General features: G+C 39.0%; 1 protein-coding gene across 1 annotated transcript in view; it reads left to right on the forward strand.

Annotated features, from left to right (window-relative positions):
- The window catches only part of IMPG1 (interphotoreceptor matrix proteoglycan 1), a 130497-nt gene that overhangs the window by 50401 nt on the left and 61282 nt on the right, over nucleotides 1-18814 (forward strand). Inside the window, exons 10-12 of the mRNA XM_078155616.1 lie at nucleotides 441-685; nucleotides 5337-5413; nucleotides 6821-7091. Coding sequence (XP_078011742.1) covers nucleotides 441-685; nucleotides 5337-5413; nucleotides 6821-7091 — 593 coding nt within the window. The remainder of the gene's footprint in view (nucleotides 1-440; nucleotides 686-5336; nucleotides 5414-6820; nucleotides 7092-18814) is intronic.

The following is an 18814-nucleotide window of genomic DNA, read 5'->3' on the forward strand; positions in this document are numbered from 1 at the left end:
CATATCTACAGAGTCACTTTGTCTCACTTTGAGATTCAAGCATCAGATTCCATAATCTTTTTGTTTTGTTTTGTTTATTAGCATAGAACAGAGAGAAGGGATGGGAATGACTTGAAGTACAGGTATACTCAGGGTGAATAGAAGCTGAGGTTTCCTTCCTGTCATGGCAAGGGTGGGGAGAATTAGTGTGAGCTGGTAGGTGCAGGAACAGAAAAATAGATGCCCAGAGGTTGGTGTGGGAGTTGGGCAGGAGATTTTAGCTGAAACTAGACCAGGCCATCTGTAGGAGAGTGGGATCCCTGAGGACTGGGATCCTAATAGGAATAGAAACATGGCCCTTCCCTCAGGGCAAAGCCCTTTCGAAGGGCAAAGATCTTTCAGAATTTTCTTGGCATGTAACAGATGGCTCTTGGTGGGTCATGTCTTTTCCCACCCTGCAGCTCAAGCAGCACAGTTGCTCGACAGCTGGTGATCTTTAAGAGAGACAGATCAGAAAGAGGAAGGCCCAGCGGCAACCTGTCAACCATTCACCCTAATGAAATTGAAAATGCAAGCAAGCCTGGGAGCTTGGAGGAGGAAGAACCTCAAGAAAGCAGTCTCACCTCAGCAGGGCTGCAGCAACTAATTACCACAGCTCTAGAGGAAGACAAGTCTCTGGAACTGGGAACAATTCAGTTTACTGATGGTCAGTCAACAGTTATAGCTGTGGGCTTAGCCTGTAGATCAGCCATAGAATGCTATAGCTGCAAGGGCCCTAAAAGACCATCTAATCCAACTTCTTCCTTTTATGGATAAGGCAACTGAGGACCAGAGCGGTCAGATGACTCACCCAAGGTCACAAGGAGTTAGGGACCTCCTAGCAACATCTCAGATATGCTATATGATTAGCAGTCACTTGACATTTTCCAGGTTTTATAAGAACTGAGAATCCTTCACCTAGTTCTCCCAACACTTAGCATGATGGTTTATCATGTACTGTATATATGAGATGCTGCTATAATGAGAACCCCTGAAGAATCTGTCAGTAATGGGGAGTGAGGGGAAGGGTTCTGATCTGATCTCTCCGCCAATGTCTATGAGATTAACATTTGCAGTTTTCATAACTTTATCACCACACCTCATACTTAGATCAGAGATTTAGAACTAGAAGGGACCTCAGAAGTCATCTATTCTAATACTCTCATCCTACAGATAAGGAAAATGAGTCCAGAAAAGTTAAGTAACACAGATAATAAGTGGCAGAAGGAAGATTTGAACCTTATTTCTCTGACACCAAATCCAACACACTTGTCATTGTACCATTTGGTCTCTAGCCTCCTAATTCTCCTGGACTGTGACCTATTTCTGAGGTAGATATGAGAGCACATGTCCACAGTGCTTCTGCCACTCATTTCTACTCAATCTTGGGTCTGTTCCTAAAGAGGAATAACAAGAAACTCTAGGACTACACTTGCAATTCATTCTAGCCCTTGGTCCATCTTGCTAGTACAGGAAAAACCCAGGGAGGCCAACCAATTTCAGAATCCTCCTGCTTCCATGGCTATGATATAGTCCATGGAAGTTCACGGGCAGCTCAAATCAGACCACCTGCACCACTCATCTCTACTGATTCTGATGTTTTAGGAACACTCTCATTGGCATGATCTCACCCCTAGAAATTCTCCTGAGCTCAAGCTATCTTGGGTATAGAGCTGAATTGCTAATTAATTTATGGAATTATTAAGTGGAGCATGCATGTCGAATTCTTTGGGTACTTGCCAGGAAATTATAGCAGTGGGGAGAAAGGCTTTGATCACACTTTAGTAAGACATAAAAGGTGCAGAGGCAAACAGCACAAAATGTACAGAGACAAACAGTGAGTGACCAGGGGAGGGGTGGTAGGGGTGGTGGTGGTGGTGGTACAGAGACAGCTAGCTTGGTGATAGGGATGGAGTGGTGGAAGACAGGCAGCATGGGAAAGACAGTGCAGAAATGAGAATCACTTATATAACTACGGATTAGAGTTGGGAGCACTCAGCTACATGGACCCAGATGGAGATGGAGGAGTATTCTGAGTGCAGGAGTTTGGAGCCTCATTTTATAGGGGGTTTGTGGGGAATAGACTTGCCTGTGCCACGTTGGGGTTAGTTCCTTGACACACCCACATCACCTCAAAGTTATCAGCAATATTTGGTGTTCTGGTGGTCTTTTTGAGGATTCTGGAGTTTATCTGAGGCTTACATAATGTTATCAGGTCCAAAAAGCTCTTAACTGTCTTCCTCTGATTTAGCATGTATTCTAGGAATGTGATTTTTAGTTAATATACGATATCATTTGCAAGTAACTATTATGCTCCTTTGATCTATGGGACAGTCTCTGCCTTCTTGGTTCCCCTTTGCAATATTCCTGCTATTGCTATTTTATACTTGCTGCTCATAAACAGTATACAAACTATAAAGGGGGTGAGGTGGTTACAGGGACCAGAGCAAGTTACAACTTTAATACAAGAGTCTTGATCTAAAGCAACTGTCTCAATTGTCAAGCATGCGCTATGAAATGGGTATAACAGTGTCAATTGGCTGGACAGCCAAAGAACTCAGTGTTTTTATTGAAGTAATTGCTACCCCCTCCCCCCAAAAAATGAGCAGTCATTTTAGCAGTGTCTCAGATGTTTCCACATGGTGTAGACTAGGTGGACATTATATGTCAATCCCCCTTTCCTTTATTAGTTTCCTGGGTAGCCATAGGCAAAAAAAAAAAATCATCTCTCCCAGACAGAAGACACAGTCCACTGCCAATATTACACATCCACCATGTGATACACAGCCATTCACAGTATACATTTTTCCTTTCATCCATTTTTTCACTTTATGGATTTTTACCTCTATATAGTAGACACGAGCCATACCTATAAATAGATGAACGAAGGTTTTCATCATGCTGATAGATGCAATTAAGTGGTGAAGTGGATAGAGTTTTGAACCTGGAGTAAGGAAGACCCAAGTTTGAAGCCTTAGATATTTACAAGCTGTACGACCCTTGGCAAGTCACAACGTCTTTCAGCTTGTTTCCTCAACTATGAAAGGGGGATAATAATAGCTCCTACCTTACAAGGTTGTTGTGAGGATCAAGTAAAATGCTTTGCAAACCTTCAAGTGCCATATAAATGCTAGCTATTATCATCATGGCTATGTCAGAATGATAAGCGAGGCAGACTCACCTGTCAATCATCCCCTGAGGGAGAGGATCTGTCTGAGCCTGTCCAGAGAACTTGCTGACCTCTTCTTTTGTGTGATTGGAGCTTCCCTAGCAACTCATTCCCTTTCAGAGATATGGATTTATTTTTCTAAGCAACTCATTACTCATTCTTTCATAGGGGCATAGCCTCTCTTCAAACCCAACTTGCCAAATGGTTTCTTCCAAGGAAAGGTAAAATGCCTGCCTAAGCTCAATCCCTGACTAGGGGCTTTTTTTTTTTAAAACTAGCAGTGTCTGAGTTTCATATTCTTTTGTCAGACTTGTAACAGTCCAGTACAAATGTATCCACTTATTGGCAAAGAAGATGATGGGAAGTAATTTTCCAAAGCAGGAAAGGTAGATTTGAGAGGCAATCACCCTGTGATATCCAGCTCAGCAGTCAATTAAAAGTGTTCTCAGCAGACACGAAGAACAGTCAGAGGATATGGACAGCACTGCTCTGAAGGGGGAGGAGGGGTGGGGAAAGCAGGATGAAAGAGAGAACCCCTCCATCATGTATTCCCAAGGAGGTACTCTTCATATTTTTTTTTAGGCAATTGGGGTTAAGTGACTTGCCCAGGGTCACACAGCTAGTGAGTATCAAGTGTTTGGTCTGAGGTCAAATTTGAACTTCAGTCCTCCTGACTTCAGGGCTGGTGCTCTATCCACTGCACCACCTAGCTGCCCTGAGGTACTCTTCATATTGTCCTGATAACTCCCATCCTGGTTCAGCCAACCCCATATCCGGAGCAAATTCTTCATCTTTCTAAAACAGGGAATATTTTCACTTTCCCTTCGGTCTAATTACATGAGCACTAAGTATTAATCTCAGCTTGGATTTCTGTTGGCCAATATTTTTATCACAAGTTAAAACTGTAGAAATTACTGTGTGCATTTAGAACAAAAGCTAAGGCTTTCTTTGCACAGAGGGAAGACAGGAAGTTAAAGAGAGTAAACAACCCATGGGAATTTTCAGCTACCTACCCGGAGAGAGAGGGAGGAGGCAGAGAAATAATGTGCCATCAGTCACTAACCCTCTCTGCTCAGCTCACACTTCTCCAACACTCTGTACTCGTAACTCTTGTTTACAAGGATTTCCTCGTTCTTCTTGCTTGCTAGGCTCTCCCATTCTTCTAAGAACTTTCCAGTGGAAAAAGCACTGAATTTAGAGTCAAAGAACATGATTTCCAGCCTGTGTTGGAGTTTTGCCATCTGTGTGACCTTGGGCAACTAACTTAACCTTCCTGAGCTTTCGTCTCCTCATCTGTAAAATGAAAGTGCTAGACTAGATACCCTGGGAAGGTCTCTTCCAGCTCTAGATCCTCTGATTCTATCCATAGGCCCTTTGTACAAGGGAGAGAGAGGAATATTTGGCAGTCTCTGTGAGCCCTCTCCTTGAATCACAGTCCTTTTCAGGTATGGCCATAGGCTATACAGATTTTTGCCTTATGGAAAGTTTTTATGGCAAGGGTTGGATGCACTGTAAGCCTTTCCAATTTGATAGAACCATTTAGAATTTGAACTCCCCTGGCATAACTTCTGAAAACCCAGGGTTACCTCTGTATTTCCTACCACAAGATTAGGATTTTCTTGGAGGTGTTCATGTAATACCTATAAGTAGATCTTTCAGGGCTAAATATAGCGCAGTGAAATTCCTCTAGACCATAAGAGATGAAATTCAGACCCACAACACAAGAGATGCTCTTGCTCTCATTCTCTGCATTATATTTCTTGTTTCTATTTTCTAGAAAAGTCAGCCAAGCTTTGGTTGCACCTGAATCAGTTTAAAGAATTCTTGATCCCAGTTCTTATCATTTCCCTTAAGTTCACTGATAATTTAGGCCCTTTGGCCTGGCCACCTGGTCTTCGTGGCGCCTCTTAGATTTGTAACATATAATTAAATAGTATAAATTTCCACTGTGTAAACTGTTCTTGTTACATAAACATGTGGTCCTTTCCATTCACATCTGTTTTTCAGTTAATCATAGTTTAGTTTGCATTAGCTTTGTTTTGATTCCTTATATCACAGTTCTACTGGACTTCAAACATAACTCTGAGAGTTTTAAGGCCCTATCCTGATGCTCACTGCCACCAAAATGCATCATGTTTTCCCCCTGCAGAAATTGAAAAGCCTCCAGAGAGCTTGGAACATGACACCCAATCAGTAATGACTACTACCCTTGCTGAACACTCATTGGTAAGTGACCTCAATTCTTTAAACAAGATGTAAAGTATTTAAAATCTTCTTACCAAAAAATAAAAACAAAAATCACCACCTCACTAAGCAGAGCACTATGACAAAGCAAAATTTAAGGTCTGATTTTAAATTCAGGTTACTTCAATATTAGGTTTTAATGCCTGCTATAGCAAAAAAAAAAAAAAAGATTCCTTCTGAAAACATAATCATCCAAATGAAAGAAGTGCCTTATTGGTTGCTCTTACTAAATCATCTCATTTTTCAATCCCATTCACCAATTATGCAATAATCTTTATGACAATTTGCTAGTAAATTTATATTTTGTATGATGTCAATCAATTGTTCCTGCAAATTAATCAGAATGTTCTGCATTTTTCCTATTTTTAACAAATGTGATTTGATCATAGATATGTCCCAAATTAAAGTATTGTCTAAGTTTGGCTCTGGGCATGAAATGCAATCTTGTCTATAAAATTCATACATATCTTCATTTATTGTTGATCCCTATAGGTCTTTAAAATAAAGTAAAAGTTACAGGAACAGATAAGAAGCTTCCAACATGAACTAAAGCAATATTTTTAGTATAAGCCTTTGTAATAGAGTTTAAAGAAATAAAAGACAAGATTTAGCTGAAATCAAGTACAAGTAAATTTTAAGTCAGTCAATCAACAGAGCATTTATTGAATGCTTACTACTAGCCAGGCACTAGAATAAGCATTGAGATTACAAAGAAAGACCAAAAAAAAAAAACACTCTTAAAAATCACATTCCCTACTCTCAAAGAACATAAGCTCTTTCTTTTTGCTTCCTTTATTTCTTCTTTCCTTCCTTTCTTCTTTCCTCCCTTTATTACTTCCCACTTTATTCCTTCCTTCCTTTTTTCTTCCTTCCTTTCTTCCTGCCTTTCTTACTTTTCTAAAGACTGGATCTCCCCATCTCAGGAACACTAGAAAGGCAGGGGCTATTCATGGGTCCAAACCCACCACTGATCTTCACGGAAGCTTGGACCTACTCTATTTCCAATTTGGGCTGGCTGCCTCTTCCATAGGCAACCTAGAGGCTTCCCCTCGATGCTGCCACACTTAGTGTGGACTCTCGCTCAGCAAAGCTCACTGAAGCTCAGAACGCCTAAGCTGAAAAGATCTGTCAGCCTCAGCCTCCCAGGCAGCAGGGATTATAGACATGTACCATGCCCCAAGAAGCATGCATTCTAGTAGAGATGATGGGAATGAAAGCTCATTTAATATAATCTTTACTCTCTCTCTCTCTCTCTCTCTCTCTCTCTCTCTCTCTCAACCCATTTTCCAGGATGCTACCTTGAATCTTGGGTTTACACTTGGTCACCCCAAGTCTGAGACAGAAGAAAGATCAGAGCAATATTTATCAAGTGAATTCCCTATTTCCAAGACAGCTGATGAAACTCTTGTGAGCCCCGTGAATTTGACTCCACCAACCCTTCTGACCTATGAGCCATCAGTGTTTCCAGAAGCACCTGAATCTGGAAAGGAAACTGTAGGAGAGGACGCTTTGACTGAACACCATTCTGAAAGAGTTCCCAGTGCTGTGGAGAGTACTAAAGGTCCTTTCTTGATAGATCAAGAAATAGAAGAGGAGCAAACAACTGGCATCACAGAACTGCCTCATCTAGGATTCAGTACTGAGGGTCTATCTGGACAAGGTAAGTCATAAAACCTACTCATCTGAAAAGTAATCATGACATGTTATCTACCACAAAAGACAAGTCTTGCAGATCAGGGAGATGGAGCCTGAAATGGGCAAAGCAGTATGAAGAGCTAATGGATTCTATAATGATCTGGATTACACATAAATGAATATCTGTATCATGTCAGCTACTATTTTGAATAAGCTGAGATCTCTGGTAGTTTTCTAAACCAATTAACAGTCAGTTGATTTAAACAACAAACAAATCATATCATTGCTCTTCAACAAACTCTCACTGGATTTTCTCCATCATTTAGATGCCCCCAGACACTAATGAACTCATCATTCCACATGGGTCATAAAATCATGCAAGTCCTTTTGATGTAAGCTGTTAATATATGAATAAATAATATATCTATTTTATTATAAGGACTTACTGTGCTTGCAAAAAAAAAAAGACTTCCAAATCCCATTGACTTTCTAACATCATATCATTTTTTTAAAAAATTGCAATTTGAGGACTGAAATTAATTTCAGGAAAATAAAATAATCTGATCATAACTATAGACATATATATATAATACATATATACACATATAAATATGATTAAAAGGCAGGTTATGATTATGATTATAGTACAGTGCCTGAGTCAGAGGCCCTGCACACTCTTCAATCCAATGACATTGGCCTCCTGGTTCCTCCATGAACATGTCTTAATTCAGGGAATTTTTTTCTTGTTGTCCACCATGCCTAGAATGCTCTTCCTCCTCAGCTCTGCCTACTGACTTTCCTGGCTTCCTTTATGTCTCATCTAAAATACCATGTCTTCCAGGAAGGCTTTTCCAACCTTATCTTAATTCTAGTGCCTTCCTTCTAATTATTTCCTATTTATCCTCTATTTGGTTGTATATATTTGTTTGCATGTTGTTTCCTCCACTAGATCATGAGCTCCTTGAGGACAGAGACTATTTTTTGCCTCTTTTTGTATCTCCAACACTTAGCATAGTGCTTGGCAAATAGAAGATACTTAAGAAATGTTGATTGACCGATTAATGCTTACCACCACCCTTGGACAAGTAACAACCTCACTGGGTCTCAATTTCCTCATTTGTAAAATGAGGGAATTGAACTAGATGATTTCTGAGGTCCCACCCATCCCCAGTTCTATCTTGTGATCCTATGCAGGTTCATAGACTTGTAGCTGAAATGGGCCACAAAGATCACTCATTTTACAGATAAGGAAACTGAAGCCTGGATAGGTTAAGAGACTTGCCCAAGATAATAAGTTACAGAGCAAAAAATCAAGCCCAGACCTCAGGACTCCAGAGTCATCATGCTTCCATTGTCCTGTGCTGCTTCAAAAGGAATAGTCATGAAGTTTGGAGAACATAGCTTGAAAGAAAACTGTCACATTTTGATCCTAGTCTCAATCTCTGTTCCAAATTTGTGAATTCATAGATATCAGGAACTCTTTTCCCTAATGGAGAGCACTAATTAGTTAATAATATATTGGCGAAGTAGATAGAGCACTGGGTCTGAAGTTAGGAAGACCTGAGTTCAAATCCAGCTTCAGGTACTTATTAGCTGTATGACTCTTGGCAAGTCACTTAACCATGTTTGCCTCAGTTTCCTAATCTGTAAAATGAACTGGAGAAGGAAATGGCAAACCACTCCATTATCTTTGCCAAGAAAACCACTCCAGTATCTTTGCGAGTTAACAACAGCAACTGTCTTAGAGGGCTGTCTGAAGTTGTTGAGAAAGTAAACAACTTGCCTCTGGTCATGCATGTGGCAGAATCAGGATTTGAACTCAGATCTCTCTGACCATGCAGCAGATCTTCTATCCATCATTCTTCCGTGCCTCTTATATAAGATAGTAGCAGTAATGGATATAGAAAAATGATTTTACTTTTAAAAAAATTTTGCTGTCTATAAGTCCCATAATATCCAGGTTTGTTAGTATTGTCTGAGATTGTGAGTTCTAGGGGACAGATGTTCTGCCCAAAGGTAAATGAAGTCCTAAACAGGAAGAATTTTTAGATGTTGTCCTGAGTCATGCTGGGTTTCTAATTAGTGTAGTAGTTTCAGGAAGGAGCAGGGAAAGGGGAGGAAGGAATAATGGTAATTAGTGCTCACTAAGGAACTAGAAATTCTAGGCACATGTAAAATCACAAAAGAACCTCACAGCAGGGAGTAATGGGCGGGTGTGCTGGAGCCACCTTGTACCAATTTGTGAGAGCTGATTGTTAAATTTCAATGTCTCCATTTACCCTGTGGCAACTGGAAAACACTATAAATCAGGGCTTGATTTATTTTTTTTTATTGCCTAGACTTAAGGAAGTAATGGATAAAATATTAATAATGCATATTAAACTAAAAAGTCTATTCTATTTTTGGAGAGTCAGTTATTAAACATTTACTAGCATACCACTAGATAGATGGATAAGTAAGTGAATGAATGAATGAATGAATGAATGAATGAATGAATGAATGAATGAAAATATTCATTAAGGAGCTTATAATGTGCTAGGCACTGTGCTAAGCAATGATGATTAAAATACAGAAATTATAAATAATCTAGGATCCAGAATTGGAAGACACCTCACAGGCCTTCTATTCCAACCTCTTCATTTTATAGATGAGAAAATTGAGGTTAAGTGACTTGAGCAATGTCACACAGGTAGTGTCAGAGTTGGGATTTTCACTCAGGACTTCTGATTCCAGACAATGTTCTTTCCACTATACCAATAAGATAGTACCTTATGAAAGGTATACATATACATAGTGGAGACTATATATATGGGTGTCAATAAGCCTTTATTAAGTATCTATTATGTTCCAGGTATTGAGCTAAGTGTTAGGGATACAAGGAAAGGCAAAAGACAGTCCTTGCTCTCAAAAAGATCACAGGGAGATAGAGAGGAGCACAACATGAAAACAATTACATACAAACAGAATATATAAAGGATGAATTAAAAGTAATCAACAGAGGAAAAAAAAACTAGCATTAAGAAGAATTCAGAAAGGTTTCCTGCAGAAGATGGGATTTTAGCTAGGACTTAAAGTGAATCCCAGAATAAGAAGTGGAAAGTGAGAAGAGATGGAAGATAGATGGCAAAATATCTAGGATAGATGGCTGGAAGAGAAGTGAAGTATGTTCTGATTAGATAAAATGGACTAATTGAACTTGTTCTAGCTCACTCACCAGTCAAGACTATTGAGCTCCAAAGTAGGAATTCCAAAACTGAAACTTCCCCAAAGGCTAGGACACTTTTGTTTTCTGGCAGTTAGGCCAAAGAAACTGATCCAGATATAAAGAAGCCAGGGCAGGGCAGATAGTAAGAGGAAATCACCTCAGGAACCACTGAGATGAGTCTAAAGTCTAAAGTCAAAGTATGATAAACCAGATAGTTAAATGGAGGGACCAAATGCAAAACTAATAGGTCAGAAGAAAGGGTAATCTCAATGATATAGACTGCTGTAAGCTGCCTTGACTGAATGAAGTTTTTATTTGCACCCTGCTTTCCCAATCACCTTTCCCTTATATTGCATAGGGCTTGGGGTATAATGAGCAATGGAAGGCAAGTAGGGAAACAGTGGCATGTTTTAAGCCCTTACTTATACCCTGAGAGGAATTCACCAATAGAAGAAGAAGCCAAAGGAATGGAGGGATTTTCCAGGGTGAGAAGGCAACCGGTATCTGGTAGTAAAATCCAAAGAGTCAAAAGCAGAGCCAGAAAGAGCCATGTGTCCAAATCCTTACAGCAGATAACATGTCAGTCTTAGATTTTATTCCGTACCTAGGATAATGCCATATGCAAGCAAGTATTTAATGCTTTTTTGTTGATGGTGATTAAAGAACTATAGACAACTACCATTGAGCTTTCAAACAAGTCTTCTGGATATGGAGTTAGAGAACCTGTATTCAGATCCCAGCACTACAGCTTACTATGTGATCATAGGCAAGCCATGCCTCTCTTGTTCTGACTTTCGTCATCTATAAAATAGAGAGATGGACCAGATGACCCCAAGCTTCCTGCAATAGTTAAGTTATGATCTTATGATCTGTCCCTTCCATTCAGTCTTTCATGATCCTCCAGACTAATCTTCCTTATGTATTGAGCTAGTCATGTTATGCTTCTGCTCAAAAATCATGAAGGATTCCCTATTGCTTATTGAGTAAAGTACAATATCTTTATCCCAACTTTCAAGACCCTCCACAATCTGGTAAATTTCCATCCTTATATTACTCCCTTCCATATACACAACCAAACTGGACTACTTTCCTTCCCCTAACACATATTACATTTTGCTGCCTCTATGCCTTTATTCATGTTTCTACACAATTGTAGAACATTGCCTTCCCCCAACTCCCTTTGACTATTGAATTCCTACCCATCTTTTAAAACTCAACTCAGTTTTCACCTCCAAGAAGACTCTGTGATCCTCCTATTACTATCTTCCCCTCAGACTTTTTATAGCATGTCCTTTTGCAACTCTTCAAAGCACTTATCACTTATTGTATATTATAATTATCTGCATATATCAACTAAGCAATAGGTATTTACTAAGAGCCTCCTATGTGACAGGCCCTGGGGGTGAGAAGACAAAAAGGAAAGGAAGGTTCCTCCCATTAATTACATTCTCTCCAGATTAATTCTATCCCCTTACTAGACTGGAAGCTTCACGAGTTCGAAGGCCATATTTTATCTAAACTTTTATCTAGTAACTATTTCAATGTATTACAAACAATAGGCACTTCATAAACATTTCTTGAATGAAGAAATGAAAGAATAAGGGAATGAATGAACTGTAGCTAATATATTAAATGCCACATGAAAGTTCAGGTTCGATGAGTAACAATTGGAGTATAAAAATTAAATATGTGTCATAACTGGAGATACTGTTGTACTACCTAAAATATGTGCATCATAACTATCAGTAAAACCTGGAATTTATTTAAATAAGTCCAAACAATAACAAGCATCAAGATTAAGGGATTATCAATAAGATTTGGGAAAATTTACAAGAGAAATTCAATTGACCTGGGTAAGAACTGATAATTATGGCTGAGTTGGCACACTTTCCTTTCTCAGGTTTCCCATTCAAGAGCCAGGGGAAGAGTTCTGGCAATAGGAAAATTGTTTTATTGGCTTGCTGCTTATGAAATATATAGAAACTGGCCAAGAAAGTCTATGAAGAAGAAATTTAGCTAAAGGATGGTTTGGAAAGCATAGTCTGAAAGACTTCCTGTTAAATTTTAATCCTAGCCTGTTTCCTGTTTGGACACAGTATCTTTTTTTTAGTTGGGGAACCTGACCTGTGATTTCTTGGGTGTAGGGAGCTCCTGGTGAGGCAGTTCCTCCACCAAGGCAGATCAGAACCTTCTCTCCAATGTATGGTCTTAATGAGTTGCTTGGAAGCACTGAGAGGTTAAATAAGTTGCTTAGGGTCATACAGTCAGCGTGTGTCAGAGAAGGCATTTGAACTCAGGTCCTCCACACTCTATGGCCAGCTCACTATCCATTACACCATACTGCCTCTCTTGGCCACAATCTTTATACTAATTTGATTCCAGAGACAGCAGTTTAAACCTAAGATCCTGAGGTGCTTTAAAAACTACTTCAAATCTATCTTCCTCTGCTAAATCCATTGCATTTATGGGCTTTTAGTGTTCTATTTCACCTGCCCTAACCTTAGTTTCCTCATCTATAAAATAGGAGTGGTAATAATGTTACCTATTTTATAGGAATATTGTGAGAAAAGCACTTTGTCAACCTAAGAGTGCTATCCAAATGTAGATGGGTATTATTATTGAAGAATCACAGAGTCTCTGCTGGAAAACCTCTAACAAATGGGACCCTGCTCCATCCTAAGGCAGCCCACTCCACTTTCCTTTCTTTTTTTTTCTTTTTTTTTTGGTTGGGCAATGGGGGTTAAGTGACTTGCCCCAGGGTCACACAGCTAGTAAGTGTTATGTGTCTGAGGCTGGTTTTGAACTCAGGTCCTCCTGAAGCCAGGGCCGGTGTTCTATCCACTGCACCACCTAGCTGACCCCCACACTCTACTTTCAAAGAGCCTAAGCAGGGGTACTCTGGGAGCTCAAGAGCCAATTATTAAATTTTCAGTGTGAGTATTTTAACTTGGATATAGGCAAATATTACAAAACAAAGCTTGCTTGTTTCATTGTCTAGACTTGAGAAACTGTTGCAGAAAATGTTTACACAGATTAAATTTTAAAGCATGTCAAGCATATATTTTTAACAGCTAGTTAGTTGTTAAACATTTACCAGCCCACCCCCTGGCTCTAACTATAATGAAGGTTTTCCTTATATTGAGTCTAAATTTATCTCTTTGAAATATCTAGATGCACAGTGATCCTAGTTCCACCTGCTTGGGACATAGCAGAACAAATCTAATCCCTTGTTCATACTGCAATCTTTCAAGTGAGTGTCTCCCACTTCCACCGCCCAAGTCTTCTCTTCTCCAGGTTAAATAGCCCTAGTTTCTTCTTGGGCACCATATTCTGGAAACTCTATATTATACATATAAAATGAGCATTTGAAGAAAATTCTTTGGGTAAGGGTAGAAAATACAATAGGATTAAGAATTTAATTACTGATAACCTTTCGAATCAAAATCTATATCATCATAATTCTTGCTATTGTTATTATTCCATCCCTTGTAAGAAGAAATGGGTTAACAAAAAGCACTATAAGGTGGATTTACTAAAGAGAAGTATCCAAATATGTACCCTTTTTTTCTCCAATTTACTTTGGATATTTTTACTAAAATTATAAAATGTTCTATTTGGAGGGTGGTCATGGTTTCTGTTGTAAGTGGATTTGTATAGATAAGCTTTGTGTTCAGTCATTCAGTCATGTCCAACTCTTGGTGACTCTATGGGCCATAGCATGCCAATACTGTCCCTGGGGTTTTCTTAGCAAAGATACTAGAATAGCTAACCATTTCCTTCTCAAGTGAATTAAGGCAAACAGAGGTTAAGTGACTTGCCCAGGGTCACACTGTTAGTAAGTGATTTGTATAAGTGAACTCAGATTCTCACTCTAAATCCAGGGTCTACCTACTGATCGACATAACTGCCTAAAGAAGCCTTCCTTATCTCCTAACTTGGCATTTCAGTTTTGCTTACTTAATACTGCCGTGAAGATCTTAGCGTTGGACTTTTATTAATAATACTTGAGTTCAAATCCTGCCTCAGACACTTACCAGTTATGTGACTCTAGGCAAGTCACTTAACCTCCACCAGCCTCAGTTTCCTTATCTGTAAATTGGTAAGTAATCATTGCGCCTACCACACAGGGCTATTATGAGGGTCAAATGAGATAACAGATTCAAGTGCTTTGCAAATCTTAAAGCACTATATAAATGTGAGCTTCATTCCTGAAGATGCAGACCACAGATGAATACACAAGTCTACAGTTGGTCAATAAACATTTATTAAGCACCTACTTTGTACTAGTTACTGTGCTAAGCAAAGAAAGGTTAAAAAATAGTCCCTGCTCTCAAGGAGCTCACAGTTGAGCACACCCAGACTGCAAGCACAGTATACAGGTACCAACACACAGTCAGATCCTTAGAACAACCTGAATACAAAGTGAAAAATGTCTGGGTGTGAATAATACAATCTGTGATTATTTTATTATTTTTTTGTTGTTACCATTTAAATATATCTCATAGTAGACCATGTTCCCCAGTATGTTTGCTTCACTTTTGCCTTTGGGGTCTCTGAATCTCATTCTTTCTTCCACACAAATTTCTTGGAGCCTCCAGAAACGTGCTACAAGAACTGAATTTTCGCTTCCCAGGTACCACCCAAAAGGTCAGCAGCTCAGATGCCACAAGCATCCCAGCGTGCTCCTTCTTTCAATTCCTTGACAGGCAGGACTCCACATCCTGAAGGGGCACAAGCCCTTCCCACATTGTATAAAGGCAATTGCTACTCTGCTATTTCCTTTAACAAATCCCCTGATGCTGAAACAAAACTGTAGCTTGTCCCTCAGCATCAGGTCCAGAAGTAGAAAGTTTGAAAAATAAGAATCAGTTCTCTGCATGAAGAAACCCCATCTGAAAATAAAGGCATTTGTGGTAATTGTAATAAAGTCTTAAGTTTAAAACCTATTACCCAGTTGTTTCACACAGAGAGTTGCTCACTGACTTTAGAATTTTCCATCCTGGGCTTTATCCAAAAGCAAAGGTGGGATGAGAACAGAGAGGAGGGAGGAAGGGAGAACATTTATATTCCATCTCCGCAGAAGTCTGGAGGAAAAGTTCACCTCAAAAATATACTTGGTTGTCTGACAAGCACAGAGCATACAGCTTAATAACTTTTTAAAACTCAGAGAAGAAGAAATGAATGCGATTTTCCTTTCATTCACTCATGCATTCACTTGTTCATTCATTTGTTCTTCTAACAAGAACTATAAAACTGCTACTATGGGCACAGCACTATAATAACATTATTGTTCATCATTTCAGTCATGTCTGAATTTCAGGTCTTCTTGGCAAAGATACTGTAGTGGTTTGTCATTTGCTTCTGCAGCTCATTTTACAGATGAGGAAACTGAGGCAAACAGGGTTAAGTGACTTACCCAGGGTCACACAGCTAGCTGGTGTCTGAGGCCAGATTTGAACTCAAGTCTTCCTGATTCCAGGCCCCCGCTGTAATAATAGCAACTTACTTTTATACAGTACTTTAAGGTTTACAAAGGGCTTTCCTCAATAATAACCCTGTGAGCTAGAGAGTTCACATATTAGTTCCTATTTGCAGGTGAGGAAACTGAGACTTAGAGAAATTAAAAAAAAATGGCAACACAACCAGTAAGGACCAGATCTTGGCTCCCAGTTTCCAATGCTAAGACCCTTCTTAGGCTCACAGATTTAGAGTGAAACTGAGGCTCAGACAGATGAAACAAACAGTAACACAGCTAGTAAAGACCAAATCATAGAATTATAGATTTAGAGCTAGCAGGTACTTTAGATGCCCCCTAGCCTAACCACCTCATTTTACAAGTGAAGACACTGAGCCCAAGGGACGTTAAGTAATTTGCCCAAAATTATATAAGTAGCTGGTGTCAAGGCTGAGATTTGACCTCAGGACCTCTGGTTCCAAATCTATTGCTCTTTCTACTGCATGGCATTGACAAAGACAGCTAGATCTTTTTGTCCCTAAAATCTATTCTCTTTCCACTATACTGAATATTGTATAGAATACGAAATTGTGAGATTCTGGGTGAGGTGGTACCAAGAAGGAAAATAAGCACTACAAAGAGTATGAATCAAGCAGTTTGTTATACACAAACATATAGTTCCCTCACTCTGTAATGCCTTGGGCATAAAGAAAGTGTGGGATGATGAGTACCCTGATTGAAAGCCCAAATCTCCTAGGTATGCCCTTATATCTGATTACTGCTTCTGGGCAGATTAATATGGACTAAGTGAGAGAGGGACCTCCATGGAAGTCAATCTGTGAGTGGACTAGGCTGCAACTTCCCACCCTACCATTGGCCACAAAGATATTATAATTAGGCAAGTTTTCTAACCTTGCCCACCTGGATTAGATGAAGTTTGCTAAGCTGATATTTGTAAAGATCTGAACGATGGCAATTTTTTTTTAATTCAAGTTCCATACATATTCCTCTTATTAGGAAGAAATGAAACTGAAGAATTTGGTTAGGACATATTTAATGTAGCATCCACTATTACTTATAACCAAGAAAGGAAAGGCTGATATATAACCAGAAAATGTGGTATATTGAATTGTATGTAGCCTCTGCCCCTACCTCATAACCCTTATCTATTACCCAAAATTCTAAGTTTGTAGTGAGTGTGGGTCAGCTCATCCACTCTTATAACTGATGAGCCCCTATTAATGTATTTCTTTTACCAGCCAACCAAAAATATACTCATTCAAAGAAAAAGAGAAAAAGAGAAATAATTGACAAGACAAATTTTCTACGTACACATAAAGGTATATTGTCCTACTGATTATCACACTGACAGTGGAAGAAGGGGAACATACAGGAAATAAAAATGTAATTTGCTCTAAATATCTATCTTTTAAAAATATTTTGTGTTATTGTAGATTAGACTACTATCCATGTTGGAAGGCCTGACTTGAGTAGGATGGATTTTGTGATGTGAGTGACAGACCTTCAGTGTAATGTGAATGAGTCAAAGAATATTGTTCTGTGTGGCAAGTGGGAAATGGTAGGCTATTTTTTTGCCAAATTTAATGCCTTTGCCAATCAGAGCACTATGCCAACCAAGGGGTAACAATCCTATAAGTACAAATTAATTTGTAAAATATTATGGAAGAAGAAAATGGAAGATTATGAGTAGTATCACTTCACAAAACCGTGAAAAGCTATTTAGGAGTGACAAAGAGCTGGCATAGTTTCCTCATCTGAAAAATGAAGTCTATATTAAAACACCTTCTAAGTTTCCTTTGTGGCACTAAATCTATGATCTTATGATCCCTTAGTCCTAAAATTAATCTGGTAGTGCCATAAATGATGAATTGTAGAGATTTCCACAATGGATAAGACTGTGAGCAACTTAAGTGCAGGAAACTTTTTTTTTTTGCTTTGCTTTGTATCCCTAGCACTTAGCACAGTGCCTGGCACATAATAGATGCTTAATAAATTCTTGTCATTTTGACTTAATAATTCATGAAATGATAATATCATTGAGAGAAATAAGGAAGTCAGAAGGCAATGAGAAAGTCTGAAGTTGGGGGATTAAGGAGATAGGTAATCTGTTTTCAACATGTTGCATCTGCAATCTGAGCAATACAACCAGAAATGCAGTAGGTAATTGGAATTTAAGCCTGAAACTTGTGGAAAAGATGAGGGCTAAAGATGTAGATTTGGGAATCTGCTCTATAGAGTGGATTTTTTTTTTTGGCTAGGCAATGGGGTTAAGTGACTTATCCAGGGTCACACAGCTAGTAAGTGTCAAGTGTCTGAGGCCAGATTTGAACTCAGGTCCTCCTGACTCCAAGGCCAGAGCTCTATTGTGCCACCTGGCCGCCCCCTTTTATTTTTGAAGGAAAAGGAGTAATTACGTTTGCTAAGGAAAAGGTTGCAGAGAGAGCCAATAATAGAACCTTGAGGATCATCTGCCTGGAGATATTGGGAAATGGATCCATCCAGTAGAAAGAGATAGAGAAGGCATTAAAAAGGTACTACGAGACTCATGAGTGTGGAGTTACAGAGGCCAAGGTTGCAAAAAATACCAAAAATTACTATTACCAAAAAGGAAAGGGTAATCAGTGTCAAATTCTGTAGAAAAATGAAGGGTAGCAATTGAGAAGAAATCATTGAATTTGAAAATGAAGAGGCCTCTGGGACTTTTAAGAAAGCAATTTCTGAAGCATGGTAAGGATGGGAGCCAAATTATAAGAGGCTGAGGAGTGAGTTAGTAATGAGAAAGTGGAGACAGAAGGCATAGACTACTGCTTCAAGAAATTTGACAGTGAAAAAGAAAAGATATTTGGAATTATAGTTCATTGATACTTTTGAGAGAGAAATTGAGAGAACATTATTTCACCTAAAACTGAGGAAATCTGAACATGTTTGTAGACATAATGGAAGGATCAATAAAAAAGAGATATTGAAGATGCATGAAAGGGGATGATAGATACTTATGAGGCAAGATTAATCTTGTCACTCTCTTGACTTAACTATTCAAAAGTAACAAGGGTCATTATCCAGGACT

This window comes from Phascolarctos cinereus, unplaced genomic scaffold (genome assembly GCF_003287225.1).
Source record: "Phascolarctos cinereus isolate Bilbo 61053 unplaced genomic scaffold, phaCin_HiC Scaffold_5;HRSCAF=322, whole genome shotgun sequence".
NCBI classification, from domain to species: Eukaryota; Metazoa; Chordata; class Mammalia; order Diprotodontia; family Phascolarctidae; genus Phascolarctos; species Phascolarctos cinereus.